The sequence below is a fragment of the Canis aureus genome, chromosome 6 (genome assembly GCF_053574225.1).
Source record: "Canis aureus isolate CA01 chromosome 6, VMU_Caureus_v.1.0, whole genome shotgun sequence".
Taxonomy (NCBI): Eukaryota; Metazoa; Chordata; class Mammalia; order Carnivora; family Canidae; genus Canis; species Canis aureus.
This window is the reverse complement of record NC_135616.1, coordinates 75248673-75263852: the sequence shown is the minus strand read 5'-3', so window position 1 is coordinate 75263852 and position 15180 is coordinate 75248673. Positions and strand designations below refer to the sequence as shown.

The 15180-nt window shown below is 52.0% G+C and overlaps 1 protein-coding gene across 2 annotated transcripts in view; it reads left to right on the top strand.

The window, feature by feature from the left end:
* MAPKAPK2 (MAPK activated protein kinase 2) overlaps positions 1-15180 on the top strand; it is a 45210-nt gene that overhangs the window by 25231 nt on the left and 4799 nt on the right. For both annotated transcript variants that reach the window (XM_077902325.1, XM_077902327.1), the window contains exons 2-3: positions 14725-14864; positions 14955-15019. In XM_077902325.1, coding sequence (XP_077758451.1) covers positions 14725-14864; positions 14955-15019 — 205 coding nt within the window. The remainder of the gene's footprint in view (positions 1-14724; positions 14865-14954; positions 15020-15180) is intronic.

The following is a 15180-nucleotide window of genomic DNA, read 5'->3' as shown; positions in this document are numbered from 1 at the left end:
ATCAGCGCCCAATCACATCCCTTCCTTCAGAGTCTGTCAGTGGTGGTCACTTGCTGCCCATCTGTTGTCGGGTTCACACACAGAGGAAAGTGTGCACTTGTGTTACCTCTGTGTCCCCTAGTGATAACCTCCTGTGACCGTTTGCAAACATGGATAATCAAAAGAGGGAGTTGACCAACAAAGATGCATTTTCACAAAGATTCGGAAAGTGGTAATGCTGGAAGTGAAACTGGAGCTGAACGTAAACGGAGCTTACATGGAATTACTAGCTGGCTGTGGGAATGTCGACACTTCCACCGCTCCACATTCCATGACTCTACAGATGAAGCCAGAGGAACTCTGGAAGGCAAACTCATTGACATGAGTGATCGTGATGGAAGCATGAAGAAGTTCCAGAGGAAGTGAAAAACCCCTCACACTCTTGGAGGTGTCTTGCAACGTCAAAAGCACAAAGGATGGAATGTGGGAAAGTGACCCAGACTTGGGACAGAGTATGGCAGGTTGCAGAGGCGGAGATGAGGTGGATTGTGTGTCCAACGACGAGAAGACAAGCACTCTCCCAGCTACTCTGGATAAGTTCTTCACAAAGAAATGACACACTCATTCTCAATGTCTAGTATTTTTTATTACAGTGTACTAAACACAAGTTTTACTATTTTTTCCATTTCTCTATTCATTTATACCCGACAGAGAGTTTTTAATGTTTTGATGAAAATTTCTAAAGGTCATGGAACAATCTTCATTTTTTCCATTGATGATTAAGATTGCTTTGCACGGTCATGTGTGTGGTTCTATATTAGTGTGCAAAGCAAGTCAGTCTATATTTAGAGAAGTGTAGGTAAATGCACATACACAACATTTCTTTTGCTTTTCCTCTTGTTTTTTTTTTCAAAATATTTTACAAAAATAGAATGTATCAATTTGCAGTTTACTTTTTTCACTGCAGGGCATCTTTTTTTGAAGAACTTTGGATCTCAGTATGTCTAGATCCACCTCATTCCTTGTGATAATTGTATCTCATTTTGCCTATCGTTATGGATGTACCGTAATTTATTTGACAACTTTTCTGTTCGTGGACATTTCGTTTCTCTCTAGTTGTCTTTTTTCTCCACGTGAAAGAACCCTGAAGTGGATGTCTCTGGCAGATTCCATCACTAAGCCTCACTGAATGGATGAAGACAGTGGAGATTAGAAAGGAAAGAACCAGAGCACCTGGCTGGCTCAGTCAGAAGAGTGTGTGACTCTTCATCTCGGGGTTATGAGTTCGAGCTGCATGCTGGGGGTAGAGATTTCTTAAAAATATAATCTTGAAAAAAAAAAAAACCAACAGAAAAGAAAGTAAAGTGACTGCCTGAGTTCAGGCAGCTACTAAGCTTAGAGCTGACATTTGAACTTAGGACCATCCAGTTCCAGGTCCTCGCTTTTAACCACAGTGCTTTATAGCTTCTCTTCTCTTTTCTTAGAAGTAGCTTTTACCAACCACAGCAGCAGCAGCAGCAGCAGCACCAACGCATAGAGTTTACTGAGTGGGGCACGATTCTATTTGCAAATGCTTCATTATTCCTGTCACCTAACCAATAACCCTACGAGGTAGATGCTGGTGTCATCTCTGTGTTACACTGAAGGACGCTGATGGGAGTTAGGAGACTCTCAGGGCCACAGCTTGGTCAGTGCAGGAACCGAGACTCCTCCGTCCTCGGGCAGCCTGGCTTCACAGCCTTTGCTCTCCCTCCTCGTGTTACACGGGTCAGATTGGAGAAAGGGCTCTTTTATCATGTGCTATTAGAGGCCTTTTTTTAGATGTGTGGCTTTGTTTTGGCTCGTATTTCCACCTACTGTAATCTTTTAGAGATAGTTACTCAGGACACCTCCAGTTTTTGGTTCCCTGCAGGTTTGATGAGCTTGCTGTCTAGTCTTTGTCTTCAGCCAGTCTGTTGGTAAAATACTAGGCCAAGCCACAGAAGGCATTTCTTGGTTTGTCCCTGGAGCTGTTCCCTGGGTTTAGTGAACAAGCAGGTATTTATTGAGTAGGGCCATACTGCCATGTATCCGGCCTACGGTTTGACATCAAAGGTGAACAAGATCTAAGGGAACATCAAGTGTCAACTATACCTCAAAAAACAAAACAAAACAAAACAAAACAAAACAAAAAAAAACCAATAAGATACAGTTCCAGCCTCTGAGAGGCACAGGGTCTACCCAGCAGGGGCAGAGAAATGGTCTTATAAATAATGCCAATGAGTGTAGAAGTAGGAGTTTAACAAGAGTCTTGGGAGAACAGAGAGGGAAGAGGGGCTTGACTGGTGGTCACCAGCGAGGCTTTGCAGAGGAGGCGACACTGAGTTGGTGCTTAAAGGATGTGGACATAGAGGCATGACTTGTTCGAGAACGGGGAAGTTCAGGGGAGGTCAAGTCGAGAGAATGTGTTGGGAGGGGAGGGCGGAGATCTTGTAGGTAGGAGCCAGGAAAGACCAGGCTGGGGGTTTAGGTTTTGTCCTGTTAGCCAGGGAACAGGTTCAAGGAAGACCACGTCCTGCTCACATTTGCCTTTCAGGGCCTGACACGGGATGTATCGGAACAGGCTAAGGCTACCATCTAGAAACCGATTAGAAGGCACGGAAGACAGGAGGGAACCAAGCAAGTGGGAACAAGACTGGAAGAAGGAAGATGGAATGTTTTGGAGATCTTTCCAAAGACAAAATCAGATTGGTTCTGTGGGTGAGAGGGTGAGAGGGTGAGAGGGTGAGGATGACGACTTCAAGGGCTATCTGGGGGCCTGGCCAGAGGTGACAGCATTGTCACCGAGGCCGAGGAGCAAGGCCGAGGGAGCGTGGAGTTCAGCCCGGCCCCAGATCCGTGGCTAACCCGTTATCATCATCACGTACAACAGCCGCACGTACTGTGGCAGCGCTTCGCCGTGTCGCCCTTTCCTCCTCTGCGAGGTCCGAGGTGCTCAGGTGCGGGGCCGTCCACGGGCTCTGGCCCCTGGCCCCCCGTGGTCTCTAATTCAGTAACCCTGCTGATAAAGGAATCGAGCTTGGGTCTGCTGGGGCTTCTCCGGGAGCCCAGGCCAGGCCAAGATGGTCCAAGTCAGAATCCGTTCGAAGCTTTGCCCGAGACCGACGTGGAGCTAAGCAGCCCTTAGGGACCCCCTGGTGCAGAGCGTTTCTGTTTCCTCCAATCTGTTTCCTTGACGCGTCTGCGAGCTCCTTAAATCCCGTGTTTAGCCTGGTGCCTGGGGCCCGGGGGTGCCGAGGGGTGATGCTGCTGAGAAGCGGGCTCCTGCCGTCATCTCCCCCTCCCCGTGCCCCCCGCGCGATCGCCGCCGCCGGTTCTGGCCTCACCCCTGCAGGCGTCTGCACATCCCGGCACGCGAGTCTGGTGAGGTTGACATCTCGTACCTGCGTCCTCCTCGGTGCTCGTGAGCTGGTTCTTGGTCCGGCGCCCATCGGAGGTGCAGACGGTTCAGTGCAGACGGTTCTCTTGTTCCGTCGGAAGAACGTCCTTCTGGACAGAAAGGATGGGACACATCGGAGACGAGCATTCCCGCGTCGTCCAGCGTTCCTGTAGCCTAGAGCCTCAGCCCCCACGACGGGCCCTCGCGCTCCCTGGTTTTTCTCTGGCTTTGCACGTAGGGTGACGACACCCCGAGTGGTTCTCACGTTGCCACCAGCCCTGCTCACTCTCCACGCCACCCTCCTGGGGTCGGTCCTGTCTTCCGTGGCTCCCTGTGTGGTGGACTTGGTCATCTGTGACTGCTTCTGTCCTCCCGCTTTCCTGTTCTGGGAAAATTGGGGACTCTTGTGATTTACATGCTCAGAGTCTGCTTGGGGGAGACCAGACCTTATATTGCAAAATGCCTCCCCCCACCCCCCTCCGTGGGATCTCTGCTCATACTGTTCCGTTGTCAACATCTAAATACTGGTTTTCTGCGGGTCTAGGCTAAACAATTGTTTTTGTCCCTGGTTTTTTCTTCCCCTCCTTTGAACTCTAAAATGACAAGGTTACTTCCTCCCAGTGTGGTATTCTTGTTGTTATTGTTACTGCTAACTACGGTGTTTTGTTTTCCTACGCAGTTTACTAGACTTTGCTTCCTGGTTAGCATTGAGTCCAAAGAGCATTTCCCTTCCTTGCACCTCCGGCTTTGTGACAGGTAAACCCTTTAGAAAGGCACGGCAAGAATTTATCAAGTGCCCTGCTCTTAGCAGGAAAAAAAAAAAACACAAAAAAACAAAAAAACCACCTTGCCTGTCTCTCTCCATCAGATGTCCTCGTGTCCATGTCAGCTGATGCGAGCTCTGTATTGCATCTGGACCACATCTGCTAACTAGGGAAGAGGGGCTCCTATTTTCTGCCATCTAGTTTCTAGTTTCTCCAAGGTTTCCCCAAGAGCTACTTCTGACTCCTTTACCTTCTCTCTGCACCCTGCTGTCCTCCTGTCTTGGGCATGTGGAATTGTGGAATTGTTGTCAGAGGTGGGGTGTTGCCCTCTTTTATAGGACCCTCTCTTCTTCCACTTTCTCTCGCTCTACTCTCTCTACGTCCCATTAGATCTGTTGATGAAGGTGTACATGCCATGAATCTCATTCCACTGAAGTGGAGTGATGATGATGATGACATGGCATTTATCACTTCTAATTAAGAATTTGAATCTGCTTTGTCACCTGTACAGGGTCAAGTTGCTGGAGGCAGCACTGGCCAGAACCAGTGTTGCTGACCTCCCTCCGTCTTTATTTTCCTTCTTTTTTTTTTTTAAACAAGATTTTATTTATTTATTTGAGAGAGAGAGGGAGGGCTTGGGGGTGGGTGGTGTGGAGGGAGAGGGGCAGAGGGAGAAGGCTGAGCAGGGAGCCCAAAACGGGGCTCAATCCCAGGGCCCCAAGATCATGATCTGAGCTGAAGGCAGATGCTTAACCAACTGAGCCACCCAGGCGCCCCTCTTTTTTTTCTTTTTTAAAGATCTATTTACTAATTTTTATTTCATTTTTAAAAAAGATTTTATTTATTTGACAGCACAAGCAGGGAAAGCAGCAGAGGGAAAGGGAGAAGCAAGCTTTCTGCTGAGTAGGGAGCCCGATGTGGGGCTCCATCTCATGGTCCTAGGATCGTGACCTGAGCTGAAGGCAGATGCTTAACTGACTGAGCCACCCAGGCGCCCCTATTCATTTATTTTAGAGAGAGGGAGAGTTTGCACACGTACGCACGAGAGCCAGCAGAGTGGCAGAGGGAGAGAGTCTCAAGGAGACTCTGCCAAGGGCGGAGCCCACTGGGCCTCTCTCGACCCTGAGATCATGCATGACCCGAGCCGAAGTTGAGTTGGACGCTCAACCAACTGAACCACCCAGGCGCCCTGATCTTAATTTCTCTTGATAATTTGTCCATCTCAGGATTTTTAAAAGCCATACCTAGATATTATGAAGAAAATGGCATGTTTTCATCCTTCCACTCAGATTTTATCTTAAATCCAGCTGGGAGAGTTGAGTGTGTTTCCTTCCTACCACTGTCTACCTTGTGTCCTCGGGGAAGATGCCTTGTATCCTGTTGTACTCCATGGGCAGTGAAGTGGTTCCGATCGTACACATATACATTATATCTCTTCAGCATTGAGTGGATGCGGGGCCAGACAGATGCAGAGATAAATGGGGAAAGGCCTGTGAACGGGGCAGGGAAGGCAGCCAGGGCAACAATCAACTACTATTAGCAGCTCAGGATTTGCTTGTCAAAACCTCATTTGCCGTAAAACAAGAGTCTGGAACGTGGAGCATGAACTGGTGTGCGTCTTGGCCCTGGCAGTGACTCGCCGTGTGTCCTCAGGAAGGGTGCTTCCCTCGGGCCTTGGCTGCCACACCTGTAAATGGGATCAGCAATTGACTCTTCCACAGGGCGGTTAGGAGGCTTATGTATAACGTATGTTCTAAATATAGAGTGCACCTGACACATGGATGGTGTGGTTATACATGAAAATTCCTCTTTCTCTTTCAAAGTCATAGTCACCTGCTAGAAGAAAGAGAAATATCTGTGTCCCTCAGTCGTTCAGTTTCCTCCCTAAGACTCCAGAGGGCTTGCCTCTCCCTGCCGTGTGCAGCATTCATGCCCATAGAAGCCAGAAGTGGTTATCACTGGTGGTTTGGGGCCTCGGCCCGTTCTTTATTAACTTGGTAATATTCTCCAGGAAGACACCAGGCCTTTGCATCAGCTGGGTAGCCCTCATACCTGGAGTTACGCTAGGTCCTCATCCCTCCCCTGGTCCGCGTGGGATCCCCTGTCTCTGTCCACTTCCCTCGCCCGCAGGAGGGCCAGGTTGCTATGGGGCATGTACAGCTGTGCCACTTTCCCAGGCCAGGGGTCAAGTAAGAACGGAGATGTACTGCCTCCTGGAATCGAACCCCCTCGGCTTGATTTTTAAAAAGAAATACATGCAGATGGTAAGATCCAAATATAACAGAAAGATATAAAGCAGAAAGGAGAAGGGGGAAAACAAGAAAAATGCACATTTCTCGCTGGAACCTACTCTTAACTGGTGGTTCAGCTGGTGGCTGACATTTTTGTGGGGGAGGGTAAAGACATCCAGAAAAGTGCAAGCCCATATATGTTCTCCTCTCTGCCTTAAGAAACAAAACCACCCAAATGGTATTCTATGTTTCTGTTCTGTTCAGGACTTAAAAAAATTTTTTTTTTCGGAATTTAAAAAACACACAAAAGAAGAAAACATTACCACCATGTACAGCGAACCATTAATTAACCTTTGATGTGCTTGCTTGCTTGCTTTTATGAATATACCTTAAAAGTTACTTAAGCGATGCCGGTGCAGGTCCACTAAACAAGCTGGGATGGTAACGATAAAGCCAGAGTGTCGTCCTGTCCTTTGCTCGCCCGTGGGTGGGCACTCTCTTCTCACCACCGCGTGGATGTGTGGCCCTGCCTCTCTCCTGCCCGGGCCCGGGCCCTAAATCCTCTGTTGTATGGGCGCCCGGCCACTTCTCTGACTAGCTCCACAGCGGTGGACGTAGGTTGTTACCAGTTTGAGGCCACTAAAATGCTCTAGGAACCTATTTATTAGGATGGTTTCCTAGGTGGGCAGTGACTTCGTGCAAGGTTTGAACATTTACAGTCTTGAGAGATCCGGCCAGACTCCTCAAACAAGATCTATATCCCTACTGAGTGTATGAGAGAGTGCCCTTTCCTCTCAAATGTTGGCATAGACCCAAGAGTTTTATTTTGCTTTGGTTTTGGTCCAACATGAAAACATGTTTGCCATTCGGGTGAAATTGCTGTCGTTGTTTTTATAAGCATTTCTCTCTTAATGAGTTGCATCAAGAATCATTTGGCCGTCTGTGTTCCTTTCTCTTTGAACTGCCTGTTCTTATTCTTTGGCCATTTTTATATTGGGTTGTTAATCTTTTACAATTGATTTCCCAGTTAGCCTTTTATCCATTATGTGTTGCAAATATATATTTTTTTAAATTGTCATTTATGGTGTGACTTTTAAGCTCCTTGCCTTTTTGTTGAACCTTGGTCTTTTATGGCTGCCCCAGGAGGGTCCTGGAGAGAGAGGGTGGGAACCACAAGAAGGTCCAGCTCATCTTCTGGGCAGTGTGGTGTGTTTGTTGCAAAGCTTTTAGTCTTGGATTCCTCATTGTTCAGTGTGGCTTTGTTCTGGGTGGAGATGTTTCCCTATCACAATAACGAAAGCCAGTAGCAAATAGAGAGTACTACTTTTACCTCCCAGCCAAATATCTGGGAATGTATGCACCAGCCAGGGACCCTGATGCAGCACTTCTGTGTATCTTCTACTTCAGTAACCTTCTAAGACTTGCGAACCCTGTTGAGATTTCTGCTTAGATCACTTCTAGGGGAAGACCAACAGTAGCTCCTCGCTGAGCTTTGCAGAAACTCTAGAAGGGGACATACTCCTTACCCCAGCCCCACCCCCCCATAGATGTAGAGGAAAACCACTTCAACCAAGACCCATCTGTCATCTCTTATGTTTCTGAGCTCGGCTAGAGGTAGAGACGTGACCACGTCTCCAGGCTGTAAGCAGCTCTCCCTAATTTGAGGGGGGCTGAGGGAGAGTCTCCCTCACCGCCACTGCTGGTTTCTGGCAGCACCCTGTTTAGTTTCTTTATGCACAAATCACAAGATCGAATTAAAACCGCTTTCTCACCGTGTACCTCCTGCATGCACACGGAAGTCCCATGGGGCACAGGCCTTACTTGCTCAGTTCTCTGTTAGATCCCAGCACTCTCCAGAACAGTGTGTGGCGTGTACTGGGTACTCCGGATGTTTGCTGAGTGATGGCATTTCGGGAGGGTGAGCTCACGTGCTGGACCGTGCGTGCTGTGTGTCTCCAACCTGTTTCCCTCCCTGGCTCCGGACCCAGAGATGGAGGCTTTGAAGGGCCCAGACAGAGATCACATGATGTAAGGACAGCGTGTCCTGGGCCTGTGTCCCCGTGACCTCCTCACACCTCCCTTTCTCGCTAGCACAGGGCTGTGGGGTCCAGTTCCCCAGCCAGGCTGGAAGGAGAGGTGTGACCATGGCTGAGCCGACACAGAGGACGGCTGGCTGGGGAGTGGGAGGGCTGGGTCAGAGTGGAGTGGAGCTGGAGAGGACGCAGGATGATGGAACCCCTTGTGCTGTGGTTCCCAGTGTCTGCTCACCACCGCCCCCCCGCCCCCCTGACTGCAGCCTGCACCTGCTGCGGCGGGCTGCCTTCCTGCTCCAGACTCCAAGGTGGCAGCCCCCTGCTGTGGACCTGGGGAGGCTGAGCTGCCTGAGAGCCTGAGCCTCTCTGCTCCCTGGCCGGCCTGGGGGTGTGGATGACAACCTCCCATTTACATTTGGAGAGCTAAGCTGCTTTCTTGGCCTCTTTAAAAGTACAAATGCTAATTGTAAATCACCTAGAAAATAAAGATCTGAAGAAGAAAAAAATAAGGCCCTGTAATCCTGCTTTTCAGATGGAATTACAATTAGCATTTTACTGAGTATGAATACTCTTCCTCTTACACGCCCCCCCCCCATAAATAAAAATATAGAACTGCACTAGCCATAATAAGCCTTTGAAACTGGGTTTTTTCACCTACTATCATATACTTTCTGATGAGTAAGTGTAGGGAAACTAAGATTGGGATTTGTGCTGCAAAGAAAGAGCCAGGGTGAGTGCCCCCACTCACGGTGATGGAGGACCTAACAGACTCGGGACTCCGTTCTGCATTAAATGTTCACTTCAGACATCACATTCGTGATTATAGATTATATAGCTAAGTGCACTTTTAAAAAAAGCAATCTCAATTGCTGGTTGCTGGGCCGCTGGCTTCTGGTTGGCATAATGGACTCGGGATTGGGATGTACATACATTCAGGTTCCATCCAGGGTAGTAGCTTAGGGTAAAATTTTAAAAGCAGGATTTCGGGATCAAAGCGTTTGTACTTTCAGGCATGTCTATGTTTTCCGCCCCCATTTTTGGCATTGATGTCATGGATGGTTCTGGAGGATTCTGTGCCTTTGCCTTCCCCCATGGGGCGGTGGAAAAGGAGCGTCAGGAGCAGTGGGGCCCCACATCAAATCCCAGCCCTGCCACGGGCCACTGCGGGAAGGCTTGGAGCTAATTGCTTAGTTTCTCTGAGCCCAAGTCTTCTCGTTTATATAAAGTTGGATGAGGGCAGCCCGGGTGGCTCAGTGGTTTAGCGCCACCTTCAGCCCAGGGCCTGATCCTGGAGACCCGGGATGGAGTCCCACATCGGGCTCCCTGCATGGAGCCTGCTTCTCCCTCTGCCTGTGTCTCTGCCTCTCTCTCTCTCTGTGTCTCTCATGAATGAATAAATAAAATCTTAAAAAAAAAAAAGTTAGGTACTTCCTCTGGGGTGGATGAGGGGTCCCCATTCAGAGTAGTTAGCACCCACTTAGCACAGAGCACGCAGGAGGGCAGGGTCCCCCTTCCCCTGCTCCCGGGGGTCCTGCACTGTGTGTGGGGGGGACTCACAGCAGCAGCCCTCCTGCCCACATCCTTCTCTTTAGCCCGCAGAGCACCCAGCACCCAGCACCACCCCATCCTGTAGTGGGGGGTGGGGAGGGGGTGGGTGGCTGGTGCATGACACACGGGGCCTTGGGGCTGACCTGCTATGACCGAGGACGTCTGGTTTAACGACACACCACACACACACCACACACGGGCAGCACAGCCAGTGCCTGACTCAGGTTTTTGCATCACTCTTGGCTCCCTGTCAGGCCTGGGAAGGAAAGGGGTGGCTTCCTTCTCTCCTTACAGTGCACCCCGCCCCCAGCTGTCCGGTTGAGGCAGTGGAGGGAGGCCAGGGGTGCTCAGGATGCCCAGACCGCCTCCCCGCCGGTATTCTGGGGCCCCTCGGGACTACTAATACCCCCTTGACCGAGGGGGGCGTGAGCGGGAGCCCAGCTGCCCACCCCGTGGCACTGCGACAGCGTGGCCGGGAAGTGAGAGCAGAGTGCTAACACACGCGTGTGCTGCTCACAGTAGGTTACAGGGGGAGTCTAGTAGCTCATTTAATATAGCTGAGGACTCTTACTAGTCTGCTTTAACCGATAGGAAACTGAGGCATGGAGGGGTTAAAGACGTCCACAAGTTCACACACCTGGCAGCTGTTAGAGCTTGTGAAGGGCGTGATCCCTTGGGGCCTGGGACTGGCTCCTTCCCGTCAGTCCTCATGTCCCCATTGCTGGCGAGCCGGGCTCCAGGCCCTGGGCTCTGTTTCTTCCCATCTCTCTGGCTCAGCTCAGTTTAGGATGCTGACTGCTCCTGAGTCCTTCCCTGTGGCCTCATGATAGAAGACTTGGTTGGGAGGATGGGAGGTAATGGGGCCACAGGCAACCAGAATTGGGGGCCCCGGTCCTCTTGCCTTCGGGCTCCAGCAAACTGAGACAGGGAACAGCATTTGGGGAGAGCTCCTGCATCTCCCTCATCGCCGCTGTCATCCTAGAGTTTCCCAGGCCCTTGCCACAGTTGGTAGGGTGGCCTGGCCTATTGCATTGCAATCTAGCACATGCAACAATTAACCTTTTCTACAGTGCAAGAGAATTTCAGACGCGAACTATAGGGGGTGGAGACAAGTCACAGTATCTGCTCCGTGCTTTGCGTGGGCTTAAAATATTTCATAAACCCTTCCAGGCTCTTAATGTCTAAGGACCTGTGGCTTCTTAGTGAGAAGACCCTCCCCGTCTCCCTCTCTCCAGTCTGGGTCCCTGAGATCTATAGACCTGGGCCCTTGTCTTTGTCCATGCCAGAGAGGTGAGCCTTTCCTACCTCTCCTAGGTGACTCTATTGGCTTCTGGTTGAACCTGCTGGTGGCTCCTGGCAGGACCCCAGGAATCCTGTTTCATTCCCTCTTTCCTCTGGCTTGGAGCTCAGCCCCCCCCCCCCACCCCTCCCGTTCTTTACTTAGCTCTGTACTCCAGATTAGCACATTCTTGCTGTCCTCCCTCCAGGCTCTCTGCACCCCACAGCTGTCCACAAAGCCTCTTTGGCTCTTTAGGCTCTTCCCCCATGACATCAGCCAGCCTGCCTGCCTGACTCAGTTGAAGGTCTTAACTTTTGTTGCTGGAGTTGGTCTTCATATCCATTCAGAGATTTCTCATAACACGTACCTGGATGCCAGTCTCCAGTCTTCATGGGAAATTCTTATGTTCCTTTTAGAATTAAAAAATACTACCCTTTCCAGTTTACTTATTTCACTAAATTAATTGTTTTGCAAATGAGGAAATCCTTTTGTCAGAGGGTAGGTTGGCTTACCTGACCCAAGCTAGGAAGTGCAGAGCTGGGGTATGAGTTGTACACCGTTCCCAAGGCCAAGTGTATTGTACTGGGTCCATCTGGCTCACCTACCAGGTGAAGAATTGCGTGTAGGCCCGGAGGTGGGATGGGAACCCATGCCTCCTGCCCACAAATTCTCCTTTGCCACACGGTCTAACCTGTCCAAGGCAGAAAGAGCAGCATTTGGAGTGGGAGCTCTGAGTTCAGGAGGGACCAAGGGGCACTTGGGTTTGGGCTTTGACGTGTCATCACTCAGCACAGCTCTGGTAGGGCAGGGCATGGAGCTGGTTCCCAGACTGTGGTCACTGGGCTGCCCGTAAACCCAGCCTGGAGTCTTGCTGGTGACTTGGACCGGCTTCCTCAGTGGGCCCCAGCCTCAACTCGAGGTGATGGAGAGGGTGCCTCTGCTGTGGCAGTTGTGCTGCTGGTTTCCAGTGATAACTGCCCCTCTGAGGACAAAGCCTTTTTAAGGGGTGTTCTTTCATTAGATGCTTAGAATGGCTCTGTAAGGAAGGGGGCCCCCCTCACGGATAGATGCAAAACAGGCTTAGAAAGGTAATGACGCCTTCAAGGTCATTGGAGATACTGACCAATTCGAGACCCCGCCCCTGGACGGATGGTAAATCCCGGACCTCAGGTTGCCTCTGAGTAAATCCGCCAACTGTGCTTCTTCTCTGGCCTCCTAGTGATCAGGGTACCTGCAGGGGGCGAGAGAGATCTTTCTTACTCGGCTGCTCTGAGGACTCTTGCCTCTGAACCCTTTGAACCTGCCAGTTGTATAGCACATTGGCTCACTGGGTTATAAATATTTCCTGTGTCGGCCTCCCGTAGTAAGTACCCTGACCCCCGCCAGCCTGAGTTCTTTCAGACTGGGACTGCTCTGTTCCTCTTGGCGCCCTGCACAACGCGGGACCCAGTAAATGCCCGTGGAGTGGAAGTGCGCTCCACAAATGAAGTTGCAAATGAAGTTGGCCGGTGCCTTCTCCTGCGTTGCTTAGAGCGGGGGAGAGGAAAATAAACTTTTTTTCCTGGGCCATGGTAAGGTGGGTGGCCGAGCTCGAACCTGTGCGGTGTCCCCAGATGGCCACGAGGTGGCAGTGTGACCCCGTGGGCAGCTTCCCCACTTGTTTAGAGATTGTGCTGCGAGGTCAGCCTGCAGGTGTCTGTCCGGAACTGACCCGTCTGGGCCTCCACCCCTCCCGGGGAAGCTTTGTGGTGACATGGAAAAGGCCTGGGCTTTGGGGTCCAACCCTGGCCCTGCCTTTCTCTAGGGACTTAGCCCTGGACACACTGTTTCCCTGAGCTTCGATTTCCTCATCCCGTAACATGGCAGTTGCACAGTCAGAAAAGGCCTAGTATGTCGTGGCCTGCAGCGTGACGAGGTCTGTCCTCAGGGCTGGGAGTTCCCGTATTTGCCTGTCGCTGCCCTCGGTCACCTGGCTCCGTCCTGGCCGTCCCAGCTTTCTGACCAAGCTTCCTGCACTTTCCAGCGGGTCTCTGAGCCTCAGCTGCTGCATCCCCCACCTGCCCCATCCCTGCTCCCCCCTAGCAGGGCCCCATCCCCCTGCCTTCCCTCTGCCTCACCGTGTCCCTCTCGGCCTCGGGCCTCTGATGGGGACTGCGTAGGGCTCATCTTGGTGGCCCACAGAGATGGGAAGTCTGTCAGGGGCGGCGTCTTGGTTATTTTGGCATCAGTGCTGTGCATTTAGCCAACAGTCCGTGACGAAAGTGACAGCTCTGCTTGTTGGGCATCTGCCAGGGGCTCTGCTGGGCGCTTTGCAGAATTGCTTCGTTTAATCCTTGCGACAGATCTACCCCCCATTTTATAGGGGGATAGACCATGATGCCTTTGGCTCTGAGCAATAAAATTCTACTAAAAGCAGTTTGTAAAAAAATAATAATAATAAAAATAAAAATAAAAGCAGTCTGTAGAGCAAGGAAAGATTATTATCGTACCAAGCACAAGTCCTGAGGGCTGCTCAGTGTCAGCCAGGCCCCAGGTGACTGCCACGCCTCCTCCCCGCCTTCCTTGCTGATGCGTCCTCCCGCCAGGTGCTGCGCCAGGTGCCGCGTGCGGGAAAGGTGGTGCTTCCTTTAGGAGGCCGCTAGCAGACTCGTGACCAAGTTCTTCTTGGCCACCATTGGGTCTTAGGCTTGTTCCCAAGCTCGTCACTGGTAAAGAAATTCATGCGACTGGCTGGGATTAGTCAAGATTCAGCCCCTGAGGCTGGCGAGGGATCCAGGTGAGGGATCCAGGTTCCATTAGGGCCCCTGGCCACCTGGCCCGTGGGACAAGGTGCAGGACTGAGGCTCATGAGTCAAGGAACCTGCCGAGGTTGCACACCTGGTGAGAAGCGGCGTCCCGGCCACATCGGCCGACTCCCGAGGCCATGGGGGGTTGAATGAAGTAAAGCGCAAGACTGAGAAAGCGCGTTGCTCTGGATTTGGTGTGCTGGACCTTGAGGGGTCTTGGAAGTTCCTTTTCCTACTGGTTCTGGAGTCTCTCCTTCCTCTCGGCTCCTTTCCGTGATTGTGTGCCTTCTCCTCAGACTGTGCTCCTCAGGCCTCCTTCAGCCCCCGTGCCCCAGGGCCCAGTTCTGCCGCCCTCCAGGGTAGCCTGCAGGCCCGGCTAGACCGAGTGGCCCCGGGGCTGATTTCAGCCTGGGCCGAGGCCCCGTGGGGTCGTGGGGTCGTCTTGAAGGTTCCCTTTAGAGCAGATAAGGGAGCTGCAAAACTCTAAGTCAGGATTTAGGAGGAGAGGCCAGAGAAAATGCCGGGGGGTGGGGTGGGGGGGCTAGTAGGGGACCAGCAGGAGCAGGTCTGCCGGTGGGGAGAGCCCGGGCGCCCCGGAACAGACTCCCACCGGGTCGTGCCGGGTGGCCGCCAGCTGCCCGCCTGCGGGGACGGCGCAGTCACGCAGGAGGCCTCTGGGCTTGCAGATGCTTCAGGACTGCCCCAAGGCCCGCCGGGAGGTGGAGCTGCACTGGCGGGCCTCCCAGTGCCCCCACATCGTGCGCATCGTGGATGTCTACGAGAACCTGTACGCGGGGAGGAAGTGCCTGCTCATTGTCATGGAGTGGTAAGCCAGGCCGGACGGCTCCCGAGGGCCAGGGGGCACGGAGAGGGCTGCTGGGCCGGGCCCGCCCCTCTCACCGTGGCTCTGTTTCAGTCTGGATGGTGGAGAACTCTTCAGCCGGATCCAGGACCGAGGAGACCAAGCGTTCACGGAAAGAGGTAGGAAGGGTCTGCTGGGACAGGCCTGGGCGGGCAGGGCCGTCGGGGGGGGGCGGGGGGGACACCGGGGCCACTCCTCGGGTGGGTGGGGGGTGGGAGGGGGCTAACTGGGTCCTCAACCCTCCTGCCACATCTTGCGACTCTGCTTCCTATCGCCCACC